Source organism: Eptatretus burgeri, chromosome 7 (assembly GCF_056783735.1).
Source record: "Eptatretus burgeri isolate ZD-2024b chromosome 7, Ebu_testis_v1, whole genome shotgun sequence".
In the NCBI taxonomy this organism is placed as follows: domain Eukaryota; kingdom Metazoa; phylum Chordata; class Myxini; order Myxiniformes; family Myxinidae; genus Eptatretus; species Eptatretus burgeri.
In genome coordinates, this window is record NC_140967.1 from 49,883,569 (window position 1) to 49,899,901 (window position 16,333).

Sequence of the window (16,333 nt, forward strand, 5' to 3'; positions counted from 1 at the left end):
TGCACATGGCAGTTGGAGTTAGACTTTAAAGACAGTAACATCCCTCATCTTTCTCTTGGTTGCTTCATGGTCAAAGAAGGACTGCTTGAGAGAGAGACGGGACTATGTCTCAGCGCTCCTCATTGTTTGTGCCATCCTACACATACTTCACAATCACCACCCTGCACATCGCCAAATTGTGTCTACCACAAGTCCTCACCTGTTCCCATTGTTGATAGTGTGTGAATATGGGGTTTACCACCATTGGGAGGGTAGTTATTAGCCCCCATTGGACTTGGAACGGGGTATCCGTACCTTCAACCAGGGGCTTCGGGATTTGGTCTCGATTTTCGTGTGCATGCGTCCGTCCGCAACCATATCTCGGACATGTCTGGACCGATGTTTTTTGTACTTGGCACAAAGACAACACATCGTATACATACACACGCCATTGTTTTTGACATCAAATCCAAGATGGCCGATTGGCGGCCATTTTAGTTGTTTAAAAAAACCCCAAAAAAACCTTGGTGTCGATCATGTCCTCAACCATATTTCGGACATGCATTTACCGATGTTGTTGAAACGTGGCACCCGGATAATGAATGATGGCTTACATATGCCCATCATTTTTTTTTCCAAGATCAGATCTAAGATGACCGACTGGTGGCTATTTTACTAGTAAAAACACCCGATGTTGAACACGTCCTCAACCATTTCTCGGACATGCATTTACCGATGTTGTTCAATCTTGGCATCCGGATAATGAACGATGGCTTACATATGCATGCCATTTTTTTTTCGATATCAGATCAAGTTGGATGACTGGTGGCCATTTTGTTACTTAAATGTGTACTCAACAATTTTTCAGACATGCTTAGTCTGATTTTGTTCAAACTTGGCACAAACACAGTACATGATGGCATACACGTGCAATTCACTTTATTTTGCAACCTGATCAAAGATGGCCGACTGGTGGAGTGGCAGCCATTTTAGTTGTACATAAATATGGCCAGGCCCTTTAACTCCATACAGCAAAATTACTAAAACAATGGGGGCTTTGACATTGTACTTATTTATCTGTCCTTTGTATACAAGTTTGTGTGTCCCATCATCCCTATTCATGGCTGTCGAATACTAGGATTGTTCCAGACTATTTTTAACGTCTTGTGTACCCTTATCCTGGTGTATTTTTTACAAAAGAAACAAAGAAAGTGTACCCTAAAAGGTAAACGAGCAAACTCATTACCATCCTTTTCAATAAACACCATTTTTATTTGAAGAAATGTTTTCCCGCCTTTTGTCTTTCACATGGCTTCCACCACCAGGTTTGACTTGGTTTGCATGATCCTTGGGAAAATGTAATAGTTAATTGAATGCTGTATTTAATCACCATTTCGGTCCTTCATGGGGGTATTATACCGCCATTACAAATGAATCACCTGATGCAGTAATATACAATGTATAAAACATGTATAGATATTCAGATACATAACGACTAAGCTCATGGAAGAACGTGGTGACAAAGGTTAGAAGACAACACATTTACACAGGGGAGTTGAATGAGGATAGACAAAAATAATTTCATGTAGGGATAGATTACCTTAGGTGGTGGTGGTGGTGGTGGTGGTGTGAGAGAGTGGTTCAATTCCTGACCAATAATTCACCTTCAAATGCGACTCGGAAGTGTCGAGGCACTTTGTGATAAACAGCACATAGATTGCTCAAATAGTCGATTACACATCTGGTTTTCCTCAGACTGGAGTCCAAGTTAACAGACATGGTCTTCGTTTTGCCCAAAACGGTCCATGATGGTTTCCTTTAAAAGCGCTATGTGCTTTCTTTGTGGCTTTCGTCTTAAATGCCACAAGTCCTCACCCGGTCTCACCACTATCCCCAATTTATATTCGGGTGGTCACAATGCCAAGACTATCGACCATAGAAAAGCCATGAACACACTTCTGGCCCAAACACAAATTAATACTGGAACGGCACTTGGTCGAGTGCATACCTCTGCCAGGCTGAACAGTTGACATTTTGTAGTCCACCGATAGGCCGGATTTGTATCCGTACCTTAACCAAAATCTTATTGATTGGTTCTCGTCCTCTAACCAACCAATCCATCAAGTTTTGTCATAACTCATGCACAACTTTTTGAGATACCGTGCTTTTTATCGTTTTTGGCCCAATCTCTCAATGGTAAAGAATCACTTTGTAAATTAAAAAAAAACAAACGTATAGTATCTCTATCTTCACCAAAAACGAATCAATTAGTCCTCATCACCACACATCCAACCTGTCCACGAAGTAGCTTCCAAATCCATTGATAACTTTTTGAAATATCCCACTCACAGACAAACAGACAGACAGGGGTGAAAATGCAACCTCTGTCCACCTTTGGTGGTGAAGGTAATAAGTGATGTTGATTTTGGTTCACGAGTCAGTAAGTGACCACTATATTCGTTATGGGTGTGTGTCTGTCTGTCTGTCTGTCTGTCTGTCCCGAGCATTGCTCCGTGGGTTTTGATCCAATCTTGATAAAATTAGGGTGCGAGGTTTGTATCATGATCTAGTTGTGTTTTCATGAGAATGAGCGTGCTGCGCCCATTATGGGCGGAGTCATGCCAAAAAAAACGTGTTTTTAGGGGGTAGCCGGTTTCAAGTTACATCTTCTCCGAGGGGTTTGTCAAATCTGGCAGGGGTTTCGGTATTTGGTTAGCCCAATGGCACCTGCATAGCCCCACTGAGCTCGATTTTTCATTTTTGTCCCAAGGTCACGAACTTAGAAAATGTCAAAAAAATCAATAAATTGGGCATCGAGCTCCGAGGGTTTTCAACTGTTTCGAATGAAAGTTGGTATGCAAGTAGTGCTCTTCGAGTACTACAACTTTCATCATTTACGTTTTTCCCGATTCCCGCCAGTTTGTCCGTGGCATCCCCTCGAAGGCCAAAAAATAAAAAAGGCGAACCGTGTACATTGCTCATACACTGCCGTCTCCAGACTTGTTATTTATCATGTTGATGTCACTTGCGTACAAAGGAGAAAATAAATAAATTACGTTGATGTTACAAGTTATTACGTTGATGTTGCGGCCAAAATGCCATCCAGAGGTCAATGCTAACCACATCCCACAAGTGTCAGTCGACATACAACTTTGATAACAGAAGGGTGTGATGGGAGAAGGAGATGAAGGAAGGTAAGCAGAGGTACAAGTACAGTACCTCTGAGCCATTCTGCTAGCACCACGTTCAAAAAGTGCAAAGCAGCCTTAAGCAATTGGTTCACTCTATCTGTGTTAACGCAAATTTCAGTAAACCCATCGAAGTAATGGAACATGTGCAATCTATTCATACAGTACTGGTATATAAATGTAAGTTGCATGATTGTGTCTGAACGGGGTAAACGTCGTACCCACAGCACGTACAATGCTGGATGATACCTCACTTTAGAGCTCTTGGGTCCGGACAGTGCATGCGGCAGTTTACAAATATCGATATTCATACAATTTCGAGTTATGTGCATTTTTGTTGCACAATGGTGGTGTATAGGTGCTCAGTCGTTGGTTCACACACCTACCGGAAGTAAAAAAAAAAAATATCACCACAAACTATTCAATCAGTTCTGTCAACGTTTCATTACCTTTCCATCGATCTACTTCACTGAGAAACCTTAGCAGTCTTTAGAGTTAGTGACGATTATGCTGTCAAAGGACATTGTTGGAACACTCCATAAATATTCCAAACACGATTGGGAACAAATTCCCAAACAAACAGAAACTGAAACTCCTTACTAATGCTTCTGCTTTATTTTCATGCACACATGATTATGTGAGTGAGGGTTATGCAGACTTGGGATTCGGAAATGGTGGGGGGGGGAGGTGTGAGAGAGATGAGGACTTGAAAAATAAAGGGGGAGTGGAAGGTAGTGTTGGAGTGGGGGGGGGCAAGAGGGGAGAAAGAGCTGGGAGAGCAGGTTTGGGGACTTGGGGGTGGGGGAAGGAGTTTGAAGACTTGGGGTTGAGGACTTGAAGGAGAAAAGAAGGGTTAGGACAGAGACTTGGAATGGGGGAGTGGGGGTAGGGGCAGAGAAGTGACAGCTGGAAAGTGGAGTTGAGGCTTTGAGAGCGAGGGTTGTGGACTTGGGTTCGGAGGGGACATGCGGACTTGGAGTTGTCGGGAGAGGACAAGGAGTTGGGGTGGGGACAGAGAGCTTGGGTGGGGAGGGGGTTTTAAGATTGACTTGGGGCTGGGAAAGGTTGAGGACTTGAAGTCATATTTTACATGATGTGGAATTTGCACAGGTCCCACCCACTATCATGCTGTCAAAGGACATTCCGAACAAACTCTCTAATTTTCTCACAAAAAAATTGGGAATGCATTCCCTTAGGCCAAGGTCACATTTGCTCTACGGCGAGGATACGGCGGCAGTACGCCCTCTGAATTGACAGAAACGTGCGGTGGCCGCAGAGTTTCTGCAGTGGCCTCAGGGTGGCCCTACGCCGTTTGGCTATCTTTTCCAGGCCGTAGGGGTCACCGTGGAATTATAACGCGGAGTTATAACTTTTTTCATTTCCACGTTCGCCGTAGCAATTCGACAAGCCGAAACAAAAGAACTGGTAAAAAAATAAACCAATGTCACCCGCAGGGTGACCCGTATCTTGCCAAAAGGTGACCACGTGTGACATCTTTAAGGTCACACTGAGGTGAACAGAGCTGCTATCCACCAGGAGCGACTCCTTGAGGAATATCTGCCTACGAGAGATTCCAATGAGAATCGTTCTACAGAGTAACCATGAAAAATATGCTTTTGCTTCATAACGCCACCAAATGACGTCATAATGTCTCAAGCTTGACATATCTAGAAAGCACTCATCGAGGTGTTCAATTTGAGGTACTACACGATATGGTTCCTAAAACTTGAAAATTTGACCTTGGGGTCAAATATGTTTGACCTTAGGCGCTAACCATGAAGGTCAAGGCCAATCGCCACCAAAAATTAATCAGCTGAGTGCCAGACCATGAACTATATTCCCATGAAGTTTGAAGACGATCCGATTAAAATTACTCAAAAAATAAGGGTTTCGTCGACTCCCCTGATTTGTGACAAAGTGACCTTGACCTTTGACCTTGACCTTCAAAATTTTGTGCGCTGAAAGGGACTTCTATAGACCTCTGATATGCCAAGTTACAAAAATTTCCAATGATAACTGTGCTCTGCAGAATTTTTTAATACGTGATTACAGACAAACAAACAAACAAACAAACAAAAAAAAAACATACAAGCTGACTAACATATCTTGCAAAAACTTCGTTTTGGCAAGATAATAATAAAAAACCCACTCGTTACCGTCCGTCTGGCCACACATTCGCCTTAGGGCCCCCCTGCGTCGCCTTGCGGGCACCTTGCGTCTGCCTTGAAAATTCTATGGTCGCCGCAAGAACGCCTTAAGGTCACCGTGCGACATCAAATCAAAGACCGTACGGCACCCCCACGTTTTCGGTCTCCACAATTTCTAAATACGCCGTGCGGCTCCCAGAAAAATAAAAACATATGTGACTGCTACATTGTGTGACCGTGGAAATACTGCGGCCGCCGTATAATTGCTAGTGGCCGTAGATTTTGGAGACCCCACGGCCGCCGTGGCAAATGTGACTTAGGCCTTACAACAGCCAAGTGGAACCAGGTTATCTGCGAGTTAGAGATCAACCTGCTCCAATCATGACTACTCTCTTCGATACCAAAAAAATATAAAATAAAAATAAAACGATGGTGCTGCTGAAGCAGTCAGTGAGCAGAGAACACAATTTTCAATTTGGCACACCTCTTCCCATGCACTTGCGCACAATGACCTACTCTTCTTGAACAATATTACGGGATATATATATATATATATATATATATATATATATATATATATATATATATATATATATATATATATATATATATATATGTAATGTCCAACAGCTGATGCTAACAGACAGGGCACCCGAATCTACACCTCTGAAGATTTCTCACCGATTGATGCAGCACCTTTCCTGTGAAGCGCCATGGCGACGTTTACACTCAGGTCAGGAAATGAACCCACAAACTACATGGCTCAAAGCTGAGTACAGTACATCTGAGCTATCCCACAAGCACCACATATAAGTTACATGATACTTAAACCAACCAGTTAAAAAAAAAAAATTGAATAAGAATGCCAAGAAATAAATCATCTGCCATGTTTGGGTTTGGGAGGATGACTTTGGATGCAAATAAAAATTCAAGCTAACAAAGCCAACAATACAGTACGTTGATCAAATGCACTCTTCGTTTTTACAAATATGATCTTTCTCCTCCAAGTTTGGACATACACATGCTCGACATGCAAGTTTCTTTGACAGATAAACATCACAAGATACACTTGTTTATCTGACTACTTGAATGAGATTTGAGAGTTCATAAAGCCTTTTTTGGGCCATATTAACTCTGCCCTGATAAGTGTCATTGTAAAATACAGCCAACCTCCTTCAAAGGCCTTAGCGAGTACATTAAAAGGTTTACCAAATTAGAACTTTATGTTCGCCCAAATCAATGCTCATGGTATTTAAAACCATTGCTTTGGCAGTTTTTCTTTTTTCATAGTTCGAACATGTTTTTGCTCAAGGATTTTAGCGTTTTGTGTCTCGCAGGGACTGCACCCCAAAAAAGAAAACCAGAACTGCCTAAAGTAATGCAGCACGTGGCATGCCATAATGTTAAAAAAACAAAAAACAATCATGTACATGGAATTACCAGTCACTGGCGCAGAGTAATCATTCTGAGTCATTCTGTCGGTTGTGCACACCAAGTATTCGGTGATAGTCACTATCCTCACTTTATATATTGAACCGGAATCTACATCAACATGATCAATCACAGAACCTGATAGATAATGCAATATCAAATTCATATTCCGAGTCAAAGGATGATATCGGGTGAGCTATTCCATTCAAGTGGCATATAGGCGCGCGAAGGGGTATAGTGGTGCCAGAGCAGACCATAGTGCCGCTCAGGCTCCTCAATCCATCCGAGGTGGAGCTTAGCTACGCAGCAGTATTAAAACAAACAAACAAAAAAAACACCCACGTTCATGATCGGTTGGGTTATTGCGGTTTGTGTGCTTTCATGGCCAAATAATCGGGATCAAAGCTTGGGCCTTAAGCTTGGACAAGTCAATATGTCGAACACTTTGTCTGGGGAATGATATAATAACAATACAGGATATAAACAACGTACAAACCCATATGAATTGCTGAATATAGTAAAGTCTAGAAGCTAGACAAACTTTCCAACGATTGTATATCCAGATTTAGTGAATTATCTTATGTTTCCAAAATTATTTACACCCTAGAAAACTTTTGATGCCAACAACTAAATTTGAAGTCTGGGTAGATCAGTGATGTGGCTGTTTGTGTTTTTGTGAAGAATGGCCATGACGTTGTAATAAGCAATGGGCCCATGATACATCGATGACAGAATCAAGTTGGCAGAGCAGATAAGCATAACGTGAGATAAATGTTAGCATCATGTTTACCTGCTCTCTCTCCTTCAATACTCTCGGATGTTTATCCGGTCTCAAAGCTTTATCTTCTTTCATCAACTCCAAGAAAGACACCGACTAATGTGAAAGACAACAACTAAAGAACTAATGCCAGCAGACAGGATTCCTAATTGAATGTCCATCCGAGGGATGGCGCACACAATGATGAATTACCCCGCCTGTGAGACACCACAATGACAATTTATAGCTGGGTCGGGATGCAAACCCAGGCTAGACAGCTTCGAGGCGAGTGCGGCGACCTCTCGGCCATCCTGCCAACCCTTACCACAGGGTATTAAATAAAATAAATTTAAAACATCTTGTTATTTCTAAAAATACATAGTTTTGTTAAAGAAAATGGTAGTTAAAGACTAACTGATGTGACATTTTGTTGAAAGGGGATTCTGAATTGTGAGATTAAGTGGATGTGAGTGTTAAGCTTTTGTTGATCAAGTTAAAATGTGTGTACCTTTATTTCATTTATCACTCATTCTAGGGACTCAGATGGTTAGTATCACGTTAAAAACTTGATGTGACGGGAGATCTGGCGATGACGTCACAGCGGACATTTTTTGCAGGGCTCTGGTAACTCAGAATTTGCCACTCCACCACTTAGCATGCGTGGATTCTAACATTGTTTTTTTATGCTGATGTCATAGCCAGAGTGCAAGGTCCAGTTTGCTCATGGGGTTTTCTTTTTTTAGGGGTGGTACCAACAAACTTGAGGTTTTTTTTTTCTTACTCATGCATCTCAAATTATTAGAAAAACATAAAAACATACAGTTTTGTTTCTTACCCATGTATTTTCATTTAGAAACAATAATTAAAAACGACAAAATATCCTCTGACATGAATGAGTCCGTGGATATGCTTCCACCCACCTTGGAAATCAATGCACTGTAAAATTTGATCTCAAAGGTCACAGGAGACAAAATGCGAGAAAGAATTAAGAGAACCAAGTAGAAGAGAGACAACATGAGCAGATTGCTTGCAACTCGAGTTATGGTTTGTAAAATTATTTTCAAAGGTCACATGACCCATTTAACCAAAAATTGAATTGGTTAATCTTTGTATTGCAATCCATATTTGTGCCACGTTTGGTTGCAAATCCCTTCAGTGGTACATGTTATTACGGTAACACAAGGAATTTATTTTCAAGTATAAGGCACATGCCCTTTGAGCTTTGATCTTTTGAACACAAAATGGAATCCAATTCATCTCTGAATTGCAGTCGATATTTGTGAAAAGTTTGGTTGAAATCCATTCAGTGGTTCACAAGTTACTGTGGAAACAAAAAACTAACAAACAAACAACCAGTCATAGACTGGTACTTACGAAATCGTCAACTTGCCCATTGACCTTGTCTAATAAAAGCTGTCTCGAGAGAACGTAGCGACGCAAACCAGAAGTTTCTCAGATGATTCTGTACCAAACCATCAAAAATCGAATGTTTTGGATGTTTGACCTCACTGTGACCTTGACCTTTGACCGATTTTGACCAAAATCTAATCAGCGCTCGCCACCACCCTCCTGAATCACGTGGTGTAATTTGACATTGGTAGCTTCTTCCGTTCTCGAGTTATCTGTACCAAACCATCAAAAATCGAATATTTGACCTTGCTGTGACCTTGACCTTTGACCGATTTTGACCAAAATCTAATCAGCACTAGCCATCACCCTCCTGAATCACGTGGTGTAATTTGACATTGGTAGCTTCTTCCGTTCTCGAGTTATCGTGCCTTCAAACAAACAAACAAACAAACAAACAGAAACGGAAGGCATCAATATACTTACGAAATCTTTAGATTTCGTAAGTAACAAAACAAGCCATAACAGACAAACAACCGAAACGTAATGCCTCCAGCCTTCTGCTGTGAAATATTAAACAAAAAAAAAAACTACTTTTTTTCCAAATATTTCATAACAGTATCCCTTTGAAAAAGCTTTTACATCTCCTTATAACAACACACACATTGTTTTGCCCCTATCGCTCAATAGTGAAGAAATACTTCAAAAACGTTAGTATCCAGATCCAGATCTTCACTAAAATCTAATCATACAGACACCCAACCTTTCCACCAAATTTCAAGCTGTCCACAACTTTTTAGATATCCTGTTCACAGACAGGCAAGGGTAAAAACATTACCTCCGTCTACATTTGGTGGTGGAGATAAATCTAGCTACTGAAAAAAATAAAAGAATACCCCTAGCTCGAGGCAACAGCTTACGTTTTTTTTTTTCCTGGGGAACCCGGTATACAGCCTAGTTCAATCACTTACACTTTTTTAAATTTAGCATATTCATTTTGATTTGCTATTTATTTGAACAAAATTAATATAAAAGAGCATTCTCTTAAGACTACAATATTTAATCTGGCATGCCACTTGTCGATCTGTGCCCATAATGAATTTTTTACAATCGATGCTTTGCTCATCCACAAATGTCGTGGCTTGTAAAAAAAATATCTTTAATGCTTGTGGGTACAAGATCCATCTACATTTTTGCAATAAAGCCAAATCCCAAAGTTGCCATACTGACAAAGGGTCCTTATCACTCCTCATGATGGCATATTCATCCAGACGTGTATATTTTACGAGACTTCACTCTTCATATGCATCAACAAATTGGATCCTTAACATAATCGATTGAAGAGCCTGTATAGTAGGATCATTCAAAATCCTCACCTCCAAAATGGGGCACATCATCTCGGCAGTTGTACCTCCAAGCTGATTACAGATGTTGAAGAAGCTCTCCAAGTAGGCCTGTATAACAGCAATACAAAACTGTATAACAGCACTTCATCATTAAAAAGGGTGTTGTTGAACTTGTAGGTTTTAGTTATAAATTTGAATCAAAACTCCACATTCCAGAACTTCTCCAAGTGCCTCACCTTGTAAAGAGTATTTCGGATGATCTCTATGTTCATCTCATCCAAGTCCTGCTCAGATATGCAGTCCTGGAAGAATGGAGCTGTAAAATGTAAGATACATCTTTTAAATTAACAATATAAAAATAAAAAAATTCAGCAACCAGCTCCAAACACAATTTGCCTTTATCCACTAGCACAACTGAAATAAGGAGTACTCCACTGCATCACAGTGAAAACTAGAACGGTATTCAGTGGAATGCATACCTCTGCCAGGCTGAACACTAAGTTTTGTATCCCACTGATTGTCTGGATGCAGATCCGGCCTTTCACCAAAAATCTAGTCAGCTTGTTCTTGTAACCCACCCAAATCATCCAGCAAGTTCTGTCATAATCAGTCAACAACTTTTTGAAATATTATGCTATACAATATGTTTTTTTTTTTAAACCCCATTTCTCAATGGTGCCAAAATGGGTCAAAATATTTTCAGCTGTTCACAAGTTATCACGGTAACAAAGATTTTCAATTTAAGGTCACAGGACTATAGACGTTTGAGCTTTTGAACTCAATATCGAATCACTTAGAAGATTAAAAAATTCTCGTATCCAGATCTGGATCTTCAACAAAATCGAATCATTTTTTCCTTGTCACACACCCAACCTGTCCACCAAGTTTCGTCTGAATTTGTCCACAACTTTTTGAGATATCCTGCTCAGAGACAAACATACAGGGAAGAAAACATAACCACCATCCACCTACAGTGGTGGAGGTAACAACTCAAAATGACACGAAAAAGGGGGTGACTGCAGAACTTGTCATTGCGGAGACTTCATGCAACATTATGAACATAATGAATGGTCTTTAAGGGCAAATTTAAAAATTACCCCCGTGTGCGGGTGACGGTCATCTCTATAATGTTTTTTACTATCATAATCGATGAACCGTTGCCAGATATCTCCTAAAATGACAGACGAGATAGGTTTTGAAAATGGCGACTTCCACAACTTTCGTGACCTCTTGACCTTGACCCTGACCTCGAATCAGGGAAAAAACAAGTCGTTGGGTATCACTCATCGACCTCTACCCACATACCAAATTTCATCAAGATCGGAAGTAAAAAGTTTTCTTTGTACCGGGAGGTGTTTTTGACCTTCTTCCAGGTTACGTGGCGGCCAAACGGGAAGGAAATTCAAAAATCAGTCTGGTTAGATACAAGATAATATTTTTTACTATCATAATCAATAAACAGTTGCCGAACATGTTGTAGAATGGCAGACTAGATAGGTTTTGAAAATGGCCATTTTTATCACTTACGTGACCTTGTGACCTTGACCCGACCTTGAACCCGAACAAAAGTTATATTGTTGTGCAACACTCATCGACCTCTATTCACATACTATGTTTCATCAAGATCGGAAAGAAAAATTGTTGACGGACGGACGGATGTACGGACATTTGGTCCAGCTTTATTAGGTCATCTCGTTAGAGATGACCTAAAAAAGGCTATCAGTGAGATCTATGTAGTAGTTTTAACAGGAGTTCTTGGTGATAGATGAAAGGTGTTAGGTGTAAAAAGTTATGGTTAAAAATAAACAAACAAACTCGCATTCATGAACAATTGGATGTGACAGATGGGCTGATAAGGGCTATTTATACTTAGGATGACTTTTCCCTTTGACACTTTGACCCTATTATTCTTCTCCATATTCTCATAATAAATATTTGTTGAAAATTTGATGCCAAAAGCTCAAAAAAGGAAGAGTTATGGCATGGACAAAAAAAACCTAAATTTGAGGGCTTTTCTTGAGCAGGCCCGACTCAATAATTAAAATTAACAACAACAATCTATAACCGAACAAAGAAAAACTGAGACCGAAACTGGACAGAATCCAAATTAACAAAGTGAAATTATGCAACGTCAGAAAACGTACTGCACAGGGTTACAAGTAAATAAATAAATAAATAAATAAGAAAAAGAAAAATCCTGCAAAAAAGAAGAAAAGGGAAGCCCTTAAAACTCAGGATGTACAAGGACTGTACCAGGTGTGTGCGCGTGTGTGTGTGTGTGTGTGTGTGTGTGTGTGTGTGTGTGTGTGTGTGTGTGTGTGTGTGTGTGTGTGTGTGTGTGTGTGTGTGTGTGTGTGTGTCAAGAGATGGGAGACTGACCGAGTGGTGTGTCCACCAGGATAGCATTGTAGAGCTCAGCAGGGGTCTGTGCAATGTTCACAGCTTCCATCTGCTCAAAACTGCCCAACGGGTGGCATTTCGGCACAAGCTCAGATATGGCACGCTGATGCAATGTCCCCGTGATGAGCAGGATCACGTTGTCTATCATGTAGCTGTACCTGTGGTGCAAGTAACAATCAGCACCTTCCATGGTCTTCTAAAAATGTGCACATTTGAAACTTTAAATGTGGATCTAATGCAATCAGCATTGCTTACATATTTGTGCTCAAGCTGTCCCTCTTACTTCTGTCCCTCCAAATATATATTTCAATAGAGAGTAGAAAAGAAAAAGTAATATTTTCAAACTCTTCCATGAGATTGGATGAATAATTAATTAATGCAGTGTATATAAAATTTACGTCTGGAGCAGTGACTCACAATTATCATTTTGAGGTCATTGAAAGTTTGCAAAGCACATCAAATCAGATCACCAGTTAATTGATAAATAAATGAATTAATGTATTTCCACCCCCCCCCCCCCCCAGACAGCTTGCTGGTCTCCATATTCTGTCCCATTGCTGGCCTTTTAAAGTCCACATACTGTTATTAATCCTGTAGTTCTACTGACCAACACTCACTCATCGACCATCTCATGGCTAATCTTACAGTGTTCAGACCATTTACTGACCTCCACTCATTTGCCCCTTTTTCTCCCACCTGTGGGACAGGCTCCTCCACCTTTTAAATTCTACTCTTGCTTAAAGGGACGAGCCCATAACCCCCCCCCGCCCCTCCACCCTTCCTTCTCAAGCACCACCAATGACCTCTACTTCCACAGCATACCCAGCCTTCCTCCAACAATGTGATGTCAGCATCTGAAGATGTCATTCACGTCCATCTGTATTTTTAACACCCTCATACAATACATGAACGACTCCCTTCACTCTGCATTTTACTTTTCCTCGAGCCTTTAAAGTTAAAAGAAACCAGGACCAAAGGAAAAACGAGAGAGAGAGAGAGAGAGTAAGATATATATGGTCACCAATTCTATTGTTACAACTAGAAGGGCACCTGGTGGAACGCATACCACCGCCAGGCTGGTTAGTTTACGTTTTGTATCCCGCTGATAGGCCATATCTGGATTCGGGCCTGAACTAAAATTTAATCAGCTTGTTTTCATCACCTAACCGACTTTTATACCAAGTTTCATCCGAATCCATTCATATTTTTTTTGAGATATCGTGCTTGGATGTATACAGTACCCTCAGAAAGTGCTCACACCCCTCGACTTTTTCACATTTTGTTGTGTTACAGTCCGAATTGAAAATGGATCACATTAAAAAAACATTGTCACCGATCTACAAAAAATACCCCATAATGACAATGTTAAAACATGTTTTTAGAAATTTTTACAAATTAAAAACTGAAATGTCTTGCGTCAATAAGTCTTCAACCCCTTTGCTCAGACACTCCAAATTGAGCTCAGGTGCATCCAATTTCCTTTGATCATCCTTGAGATGTCTCAACAACTTGATTGGAGTCCATGTGTGGCCAATTCAATTGATTGGACAGGATTGAGAAAGAAACACACCTTTCTATATAAGGTCCCACACGTGACAGTGCATGTCAGAGCAGAAACTCTCCCATGAAGTCCAAGGAACTGTTTGTGGAACTCCAAGATAGAATTGTGAGGAAGCATAGATCTGGGGAAGGGTATAAAACAAGTTGTAGAGTTTTGAAAGTTCCCAAGAGCATAGTGAGCTCCATCATGAGGAAACGGAAAGAATATGGAACAACCCAGACTCTTCCTAGAGCTGGACGTCCCACCAAACTGAGCAACCGGGCAAGAAGGATCTTGGTCATTCACCATATGAGAGTCCAATAATTTTGAAGGCCTTGGTTTCCATAGCATCAAGCTGAGAAAGATGTGAGGCAGGGGAGCCAGCCCAGAGGGAGGAGCAGTACTCCATCAACTTTCGGATGAAAGCATTGTCGGTGGATCGGTGTTCAGGTGTGCCAAGGAAATACTTTGTATGACGGAGGATGCCAGTCGGTGGCTGGCTTTGGAGGCCAACATTGAAATGTGGTTTGCCCAAGATAGATCATGGTTGATAGTGAGACACAAAAGTTTGAACGACTGAACTTCCGTTTGAGATTTGTACTGTGAACTCTGTTGATAACTGCGGCAGCTAACTGCGTAAGCTGTTCCTCGTACATTGTGACCAGATCTGCTGCTAACTTGAAGATGGGAGCAATGGCTTCTTCCATGGAAGCAATACGTTCTGCCAATGCAATACCATGCAGACGAACATCTGGTTCCTGTCCATGCGGACACGAGCTACCCAATTGTACAAGGTGACAAAGCACTTTGGCATGACATTTTACCGGTGTAGTCATGTCACAGTAGCTCCTTGCTTTGTCAGAAGCTTGGTATCCTGCAATTCAAGGGCACACTTTCATACTCTTGCATCAAGATCAAACGTTGAAACATTGTGGAGACTTGTTTTCCAGGTGGTTGTTCACAAATGAAGCTCAAATCACTTCTCTTCGCTTGGACGTTGAGTTGGAATTGCTGAAGAGAGAGCGAGTGATCTTTGTCATTTACAAAGTTTGCTTTAATGGTTCGCTCCAACTTCGTCATACTAAATTTTAGCAAGCAACCTTTGTACCCTATGGAACAATTATTTGTCACGAATGTTCCTTTTAAGCCAGATCAATCTTCAAGCCTGATTAAAGATGCATCTCTGTAGGCATACACCTAACTTCCTGGAATTTTTGAAGATTTTCAGCAAAGGATGCGTTCCCTATCCCTGCTGGCCCTTTAGTTGACCTCGCCAGACACTGCGAAACATCCCGTGTTATTTTGGCAGAGGGGACACAGCCCCCAGTTAGTCTAAGAAACTTTGGGCTGCTTAGGTAAGCTGGCAGATGAGGATCAATCGGCATATACTGCTTGGCTATGAAGGGAAATGATGTTAGTATCACCACCACCAGTGAATAGTGCAACAGTTCGGCCCACATATGCAAGAGATGACCTTGGTGAATAGTCATTGATAGCAAACCGATGCAATGAATACTCCTGTGGCTGAAACATAAAAGACAGGAAAATTTGGTATGTCCTTTAAAAAAACAAACAAACAAAATAAATAAATAAAGTTACATTCTGTGGTGAATGGAAGGTCGTGACGTGTGACCACGTGATGCCCGGCTCGAGCACAGAAGAGATAAAGCTGAGGTTCGGCTCGGCCGCGGGGTTTTGTCCCTGGGGCATTGCCGTTGTATGTCGCCGGCTCACTTGGTGCTCATTGAATGGTGAGAACACTGATTGATATATAATACTGATTTATTTTGCGGTGATTAGTTGCGCGTGTGTACCTTACTGCTTGTACTCCATGCTGCGTTTGTATTTCCTGGTGTGCCCGTAGAAGCGGCTTCAATCAAATGGAATATAGCCTAAACTCTGAAGGTTCTTCTCTCGTCCTCATTTCAATTTATTCCATTTGGTTTTCTCGGCTCTCTCAACCAACGATGGACAAGATCTACAAACCAGAGAGGTTCGACGCAGACCCAAACGCGACTGACGCAGAAATGAAATGGTCGCATTGGTTCTATTCCTTCTCACACTATCTGACCATCATCGAAGAGAGGGCTGACAAATTTGCCGCCCTCGTGAATCATGTCTCGCCCAGCGTGTACAGGCTCTTCTCGGAGTGCGACACTTACGAAGCAGCGATCGACGTGCTGCAGGCGCTCTACGTG

General features: G+C 41.3%; 1 protein-coding gene across 6 annotated transcripts in view; it reads right to left on the bottom strand.

The window, feature by feature from the left end:
* Positions 1–16,333, bottom strand: part of ATP6V0D1 (ATPase H+ transporting V0 subunit d1) — a 43,921-nt gene that overhangs the window by 11,587 nt on the left and 16,001 nt on the right. For all 6 annotated transcript variants that reach the window (XM_085888462.1, XM_085888463.1, XM_085888461.1 and 3 more), the window contains 3 exons: positions 12,575–12,753; positions 10,432–10,511; positions 10,226–10,303 (listed from right to left, as the gene is read on the bottom strand). In XM_085888462.1, coding sequence (XP_085744588.1) covers positions 10,226–10,303; positions 10,432–10,511; positions 12,575–12,753 — 337 coding nt within the window. The remainder of the gene's footprint in view (positions 1–10,225; positions 10,304–10,431; positions 10,512–12,574; positions 12,754–16,333) is intronic.